Here is a 9,109-nt window from a genome sequence, read left to right on the forward strand (position 1 = left end):
TATTACTCTAACCCTACAGTAATGCGCTGCCTGATACTTTACTGAGTAGCTGACCCTCAGGGACAGTCCTGGCAGGAGAGAACAAAACACAGCATCCTTTTGTGCCAAGCAAGACAGGGCCCTGCCCTCTGGCCTACAGTGGCTGTTCTCCCTCCTCCCAGCCTTGTCATCTCGTGTTCTTTGAACACCGACAGCCTCAGCCAAGCTCAGGGAGCCTGGAGCTGCACTTCTCTGGGAGTGAGGCATTCAAAACCTACCAATTCCCAGGGCAACTGGTTCGGCCACTGATCTTTATAGAAATACAGGCATTGGCACCAACAGCAGCTCAGTTATGGAAAGTGAAACTGAGCAAGGCTCACTTTTTAAGGACTCACAACTTTTTGAAAACTACTTCTTCTATGGAATATAAATTACCCTTCTCCTAAATGCTAGGGTGGATGCCCCATTACTAAATGGATATTTTGGCACCTTACTCCTGAAGCGGAGTATGAGAAGATGCACAGTTAAGAGYGAGCAGAACACATCTCACTGAGCATCCACCAAAGGAGCTTCTGGAATAACCCCCTGGGACTGGCCAGGGATGCAAAGGTCAGGGGCAGCCTTGGCTGCACTGGCCAGGAGATGGTGAACTTATCCTAAAAGACAGGAATGTGCTAACCCTGTTCCAAGCAGGGGTTTGGGCTAGCTGATCTCCAGAGGCCTTTATAATTTCAGCATCTGTGATTAATCAGCTTTCCTGATAACAGGTAACTTTTATAAACTAGGATGGGTGACAGTAGGTTGAGGCTACCTGTGGAAATAGAGTCGCAACCATGATCAAAGAGCTCTCCTAGAGGAGAGCTACTGTTTGTTCTTCTGGCTTGCTTCCCATCAATGGCATCCAGAGACTGGTACATAAAAAGTCCTACTGCACCCAGGATGTATGCCCAAGAAGGTGCCTGAAAGAGATTCACATAAAAGGTCACTAGGTAGTTCCCAATTTCTTAGGTGATAATAGGTTTCATTAAAGGTAAAATAATGTTCACCACAAAACTGTACTATATTGTGCTACTTGTTGCTTAAATATGGACAAAGCAAACATCTTGCAGTAATTTCTGCATGAATTGGAGTAACTACTGTAATCAATTACTCCAGATACAATAGAACACAGTTCCTTCTATTTATTTAAACAAAAACATACCCAGAACTTAGCCCCTCTTCTGTATCAACTGGCTTTTCTACCTTAAATCCACAATATTTCTGTAATTATTTGCATTCTTTATACTTTAAAATGTTACAAATATTTTTAAAAAATATTTAAAAATAAAGTAGTAGCAAGGCACCTACTAAAGCTCTCAGCAGATTGTAAGACAGAAGCTTAGATGATTTGCATAGATTTACAACATATAGATATGAAAACCCATTAAGTTTTTTACTAAATAAAGGCTTCAACATTTAGGGAAAGATACTTTTTCCAGCATACTACCTGGGAAAAAAAAATTGACTACCTAGGCTCTTCGGACAGGACTTAAAAAAATTAAGTAATTCACTAAATATGAAGGAGAAACTATCTACTTAATATACACCATCAGTTTCAAACCAAACTGTTATATTAACACCTCTCTTAGTTTTAAAGGAGCTGTTGTGCAGTCATTCCTTTCAAAAGCAGTATTTTCCWACACACCATCCTTATGGCTTTGTCTAGGAATAAGCTTTTGTTAAAAATTATTTAAAACCCCTTTGGAACAAAGCACAGGCAACATTTTTGCCTCATGTAGTTTCCAGAGGTGCCCAGAAGCASTGTGCACAAAAAGAGAGTCAAAATCAAGTAAAAATGCTGGAAATGCAGCTCATGGGTTAAACAAGTGAACAGGCACAGAGCTGAATCCTTTTCTACTCCCTGCAAAGGAACAGCCTCCAGGGCTACACCTCTGCAAGCACCAACTGAGCAACACGAGTACAGGAATTTCCTAAGCCCAGCAAAGGCTGTTACGCAGATTTACACAACAGATCAGATCTCAGKGCGCTGAGATTTGTCCACACTCAACTAAACTCAGTGGCACTGCTGGGGAAGAAGGAAAAATGGCAGTCATCTGTCAGTTCAGAGGCAGCAGTAAGAATGCAGATGAGGTGAGCTGCTCCTCTAAATATTCTGTCTCGCCATCATTATACTCATTGTCCTGAGCTAGAAAAAGGTYTGCCTCCAGTTAGACTGGTCACAAAACACATTAAACAGCAACATGCCTAAGGAAGATTCAGCTCTGAATAGCAATTTTGCTGTTATTTCAGAWTTTTTCATGTATTACTCCAAGCTGGCTAATACACTGTTATCCAAGTCAAATGGTTGGCTGCTTCACCCAGCTTTGAATGAAACGACAGTCAAAGAATCAGGAACTCAGCTTTAGGTGCAAGGCTTAGATTTGTATGCACATGAAAATCTAGAAAACTTAAAACATTCTTCAAAACTGGCAAGGCCATCTTTTGCCTTAATCCAAAGAAACCAAGAAAAATAGTTATCACAGATCACGTAGGAAGCCTTAAATATGTGAAAGAGGATGAGGAGATATTCCAATGGACATTTAATACACTGCTATTCGATAACTCCTGCAAAGATCACACTACAGAAATCCAGGTCAAGTGATGATAGCAGTACATGTTCCATGTTTACAGAGGGAATTAGCTGAGTTACTTACGTTTCTTCTCCCTTTTAGTCTAGTTACACAAGGAATTCTGTGTTGGGGGATGGGGAGTGAACTTTTCGCCATCTTTTGAGAAAGTTTCATTCCTCTGATGAAGGCGAAAGGACAGAGCCTGTGGAGAACAGGAGGCACCTGTGGCTACCCAAGATCAAGGGGGTACAAAAGCCCCATGGAGGCACAGAGACCACAAGGGTCTCCCCTGGCACAACTCCTTGGTCTGACATTGTGCAGGGAGCTGCAGCCGCGTCCTCTTTCTCTGCACCCTCCACAAACAGAGGGCTCTCAGTCATTGCTTGGGTACTTCAGAACATMAAAGCACAGTTTGGACCTGGTTGAAGCTCCGATAATTTTAGTTGTGATATAACCCACATACTAAAGCTACCACAGTACATACTTTTCAGAAAAACTTTTGTTATATGGAGAATAATGGAGAGTCTCAAASATGGCAACTTCAGACCTATGAGCAGAAAGGCCAGGGGAAATCACTAGTTTCACTGCTGTCTTTTAAAGGAGTATTTCAAAGACATTGCCAATTTTATCACCAATATTTTTGTGAAATGCCACAAAGGTCATCTGCAGCGTTTTATGAGGTGTCCTTACTTGTATTAATTATGAAAAGATAGTTTGAGATCTACATTTAGCTTTTTGCAAAGCAAGCATAACACAGTAGATGCAAAACCAAACAAATACACCAGCTTTAACTCAAAACTTCTCCTATTAGGTCTTTTTGACAAAGCAGTAGCTTTAGTCTATTTGCAAGTTATAGTACAGGTATGATCATTCAGGCTGATCCAAGTCAGCTTGCATTAGCTCCTACTGGGACAAATCAAAGTCCCTCCAGATTCCAAAACTAAAGCACTCTGCCCCTTGATGATATGGAAGAAGGGTAAGAGTTTCCATCTCCTTCCCAGTAAGGATCATCTGTATCCATCAGCACCTGTAGCAGATGTATCAGTATCCCCACAGGTAAAGAGGAAGTAAGAACAACACATGTTAGAGAGCTCAGAAATGCTATCTGGAGCATTTGATCCCTAGGCTGTCAGTTCAAATCTAACCCAAAGTAGTAATATCCAAAATTCATTTGTGATCAACTATCATTTAGCAGATTAAATGAATGCTCTAATGTTTTAATCAGTAAAACACACTTTTCCAAATCACCAAAGGTTCTAGTAACCATGGATTTTCTCTGCTGTCCACCCTCTCTGCAATCTGCCCTTTCCTGCTGCTGCCTCCTTTSCCTTCTCATATGCCTGGCTGTCCATCCAGGGATGTCCCCTAATGGCTTCCCACGCTGCACCCAAGCAGTTTTCAAATTAGAGAAGTGGGAGCATCTGAGAATGCTGACATGGCTGAGCAGAAAGGTCAGGAGGCTCCCAATAATCATCAGCTTTTCACTGATGAGGTGTTTATTATCTCTGCCCAAAGTTATATCCTGCCCAAGCACATGTATTACTTGGCCAGAGCTAGATGCTATTCCCATGGAATTAGAAGAGAACAGAAACCTGAGGGGAAGAAGGCAGAGTGGGAGAGGGGGATGCTTCTCTGCTTCAGTTCCAAAGGATGTCTGAAAGATAGCACAGCCCCAGAGTCCTGATACAGCAGAAYTGGTCAYGTACTGACCCAGAGCATGTGGGACYCAAAGCCATAYACATGTAGTGTTTGAAGGGATGTGGGATGTGCCTCTCCTTCAGAAAAAAAAAAAAGGAGGTTGAACAACAGGCATTCTTCTGCTGCCATGATGGCACCCCACAAAAGAGCATGGACACCTACAAAAGACTACATGTGTCAAGGAGGTCCCTTAGAAYGTGTTTCAAGCAAAGCTTTCAAGCCCAGAGTTTAACTGGCCAAGCTTTTGCAGTATTTAAAGATTCAGTCCCCCTTAATTACTCATCATGGTTAGCCATAATCTCACTTCCTCAATCCACAGCTAACAGTTTTGCCCTAGTTTACACCACAGCCCCTCTCTGGATGAGATCCAGAACAGAGGATCTGTCCCACGCTTCTGTTCACCACTGTGCAATTGTACTAATAGCAGGAYAAGGGAAGGGGGTGTTCAAACCTGAACTACAGCAGGGAAGACAGCATGGATTAAAAAAAAAAATAAAAATAATTATCAAATAATCAGACCAGAGTCCAAGTGCATTTCATGCATACCAAGGACTCTGTTCATTCCTTTAGCATCCTCGTCTCTCCAAAAAGKCCCCTCTGAAAGAGCTCCCATCCCTCTGTGTCACCATTCCTGGACCCTCACTGTCTCATTTGATGCCAATAACCTCATTGTCCCACTCACAATGCTCRCTCTGTTCCTCACTGGTGGGTTTGGGTGACCTTGCCACCCTACTCAGTGCCTCACACTTCTCCACCAAGTCAGGTCATGCTTGTTCCCTCACCTCTCCCCAGCCACACACATCCCCTGYTCAGACCAGATGCTCCAGTTCAATTCTTTTTCTATTTCCCATCTCTGTCTCCCACAAAGCTCAGCTGTGCCCTTGCTGTTTACATAACACCAGATGGGTCAATATCTTCCCCTCATTTTGCCCTTCAGGCAGGCCTCTTTCATTTTAAAGGTGCTTTGGCTGCTTGTTTGCTTTGTTGTTGTTTTTTWAAGTTTTTTTAAAGAGAAAGGCAGAGACAGCAGCTCACTAATGTTCCTCTCCCTCCAAACAGCTGATAGTAGAGGCAGGGAAAGKCACCAAGACTCTCCCCTGGTTTTGGTCTCCCTAGATGTATGGCTTTCTAAACAGCACATTTCAGCACGGTATCACACCTTTTTATAAATTAATAACAATTCTACAGAGCTAGCCAGCACAAGCCTCCCTTCCTTCCCCAGGCTCTCTGCAGGAGAACCCTTGGGCCCATCACTTTTCCTATCACTGCCTAAACAGCAAATCCAAAATCCATGCTTTATTCTCTTTTTAATTCSGCTCTTCCTCTGTTCCCAGTTCTTTGCTTGGATCATGCTGTAAGYGCTACAAGATTATTTTTCAAATAGTTATAATTCAATACAATGTAATAATTACTGCTAGCGTGTACTTCTGTGTAAAATTCTTGCCTCCCAAACCATTCTAAAATACTATGACTTTACAAAAGAGGGCAGATTTACACTAAATATTAAGAGGATTTTTTTTTTTTTTTTTTATGATGAGGGTCATGATACATTGGCACAGGTTGCCCAGAGGGATTGGGAATGCTCCATCCCTGGAAACATTCTCGTTCAGTCTGGACAGAACTCTGAGCAGCTCCATCTACTTGAAGATGCTAATGGCAGGACGACCTTTAAAGGTCTCTTCCACCCAGCTATGCTGTGATTTTACAGYGACCTGTAACTGATCTTGAAGGGTTACCAAAGCTAGACCCCTCTACAAGCAACCATGAAAGCAGAGGATCAAATTTTCCTTTCTCCCTTTAAAAAATRTAATTACGTTTAGCCAGTTTTCTTCCTGATTTTCCCCAGAAGGGRGAGGAGCACTCAAGATTCCCCTTGCAAAGCCTAATGAATCGATTGTATGTACTTGAGAGAAGTCTGCTGGCAGTAGAGCAAAACAATTCACAATTCAACRATTTAATTGTTGTATGGTGGGGACAAAATGGAAAACCTCACCTATAAAGTGCTCCTTTTGCACTCTAATGCAGCAAACACACATTGTTCTTCCTTAACGGCAGCAAAAGTTTTCATTCCTAAGTAGTTCCTAATTAGTGGCAAAAAAAGCAAGCAAAAAAAAACAAAAACACCAACAAAAAAAACATCAGCCAGGCTGCAGTCACAGTGAAAAAAATATTTCAGTGCTCCACAGAACATGAAATGTGCAGGTGGTGTCCTCTCCACCATGACACCAACACTCAAAAAATGTTCACACATGGATTGTGGTTACATCAATGCCTGAGGGGTGCAATCTGCCAATGGCTGAGCTGTAAACAAGAAGGCTTATGTCCAAACATGCATTTACAGGAGACAGTGATACAAACCATGTTCCTGCTGGGAAAGAAGACATTCCTGAAACAGAAAATATTTTATAATTCCAAAACATATTGTGCTGGTCAGTAACAAACTGGCTTGTAGTGGTTACTGATACTGATGAAGACAAAAAGAATCATGTATGGGGAAATAATGGTTCCATGTTAGTAGAATGAGGGAGCATTTCGTGGTTTGAGACTTAATTCCACTAGAGGTGGGAATAGGCAGTAGGAAATTGTGGAAATCACTGCAATAGGACATAATGGTAGATGAAAGTACAAAGAGGTTCAAAGCAACTAATTCAAAAGGTAAAATTAAGAGGTGGAAAGTATCTGTGGGGAAACAGAACTGTCAGTTGCTTTCTAGCAAGTAACTGAAGTAGAATCCCTCGTGAAGAAACTGCTAAACCTCACTCTTCTGGCAGCTGCAAGGGAATACTGGAGAAAGATCTTTTCTCAGCACCTGTTAGAGCTTCTCTCCGAGGGATTTCAGCCACCAGTTTTCCTTGTTTTGCATGGTTTGTGCAAACATCAAGACTTTCGTGTTTTCAAAAAAGGCTTAATCAAAACAGCCCACTTAAGACTGGTTAGAGAAAAAAAACCACCACATAAAACAACTTTTTTCCAAGTCTTCCATTCAGTGCTCCTACCCTACCTAAGAGAATCTAATCTTATTTGTCCATCAGGGAATCAAGACATGTTCCCGGTGGAAAGAGGTTCTGTTCAAGTGCACGATGGTAYCAGTTCAGTCTGTGATTTCAATCATCTTTAACATAATTTTCAGATCCAGCTACCCTTTCCAGCCTACAAWTCCAAGCCAAAATGACAAAGTCGGTATTAGAACAGTGCAAGCAGCACATTTTAGTGTTGCAACAGTTTTAGCTTTTTCAAAAAGCCATCCAGAAGCATGACCTCAACTTAGGTGGGAGATAAGCTGAGTCATTAAACAAGCAGGAGAGAAAGATGCTTCTAAGTGATGCAGCAAGAGAAAATCAGGGCTGTTCTCATAAGCACAGASGCAACAAATGAAACAACAGGATGAGTCTGGGTTCACACTGCTTATCTATAAAGGATATACTGATATCTGAACAAGAAAGTGTAGTCCAAACTATAGGTTCTTATAAAATCCAGCTTCCACAATTTATAATAAAAAAAATTTAGAAGTCCAAACAGAAGAGTTCATAAAACYCAACCTAAGTTTTCATGGAAGGATTAATTCCCTGGATCTCTGCAACACAGCTTTTTTTCTTTAGGTACATTAGTCCTCAAGGGAAAAATAACTTAAAATTTACTTTCTGCTTTTAGTTTTCAAGAAAAGAGGAAAAGCTAAAATGAGCATTCAGACACATAGCTGGCACATGACTGCTGTTTCCATCACAAAACTAAGCTAAAGGTAGCAGCCCGCAGGGATTTTAATTCTRAAAGTGCTATTAGAAGACAATCTGTCGTTCCTAACCATTCCCTATCATCTCTACCCTCCCTCCTCCTCCTGCCTGCAACACCTGAGTACCTCTACCTGGTGACTGTACATCAGGGGAGTGAGTAGGGTGAGACCAAACCAAAGCTAATTTTGATCTGGATCAGTTTCCTGATAGGTCTGCCACAAACACCTCTGTTAACACAAAGGGTAAAGCACCTACAGGAAAAAAAAAAAAAGTTCTTCTTACAAGAACACTCACCAGAGTAAATCTATCGAATTAAAAAAGACCCAACCAATCACCATCCTCTACTATTAGGATTTAAGCCCATTTGAACACACACACAAAAAAAAAGAAAAAGTTGCCACCTCTCAAGGTATTTTACCCATATAAAAGCAATTTCTCKCATATATTTCCTACCCTAACTATTATTAAGACTCAGCAATAGAAAATTTGCAACAGGCTGGGAAACATGGATAGAACTCCTGMAATTATCAGACAAACTGTAGGCAATGCAATTCAAGTTCGAGCAGCACCAGCCCACGCTAACAAGCCTGTTTTTCCCTCCAGAAGTAAARGCAATTAAATGTTTCCCACACAAGGACGTGGAAACATCCGAGCCACTGTCAGCCAACACACCTGCTCACAGCCCAGCCGCAGCTGTGAACTGAACGATGCTGAAGTGGCCGCAGCCGCATCTCCCTGCCCGGCCAGCCCTGCCCTGCCCTGCCCTGGGCACATCCCGCACCCTCCACCGCGACCAGCAGCTGTTTTTACCCGCACAGTCCCGGTGTGACAGCCGTACCCGTGAGCAGGGCTGCATTTCTGTGACCAGCAGCTGTTTTTACCCGCACAGTCCCGGTGTGACAGCCGTACCCGTGAGCAGGGCTGCATTTCCATGGCAGCAGCTGTTTTTACCTGCACGGTCCCGGTGTGACAGCCGTGCCCGTGAGGAGGGCTGCATTCCCATGGCAGCAGCTGTTTTTACCTGCACGGTCCCGGTGTGACAGCCGTGCCCGTGAGGAGGGCTGCATTCCCATGGCAGCAGCTGTTTTTACC

General features: G+C 42.6%; 1 protein-coding gene across 2 annotated transcripts in view; it reads right to left on the minus strand.

Moving 5' to 3' along the window:
* CHPT1 (choline phosphotransferase 1) overlaps positions 1 to 9,109 on the minus strand; it is a 21,266-nt gene that overhangs the window by 10,976 nt on the left and 1,181 nt on the right. For both annotated transcript variants that reach the window (XM_057384545.1, XM_057384546.1), the window contains exon 2: positions 791 to 938. In XM_057384545.1, coding sequence (XP_057240528.1) covers positions 791 to 938 — 148 coding nt within the window. The remainder of the gene's footprint in view (positions 1 to 790; positions 939 to 9,109) is intronic.

The sequence above is a fragment of the Malurus melanocephalus genome, unplaced genomic scaffold, assembly GCF_030028575.1.
Source record: "Malurus melanocephalus ecotype Western Australia unplaced genomic scaffold, MMel_1.1 scaffold_718, whole genome shotgun sequence".
Taxonomy (NCBI): Eukaryota; Metazoa; Chordata; class Aves; order Passeriformes; family Maluridae; genus Malurus; species Malurus melanocephalus.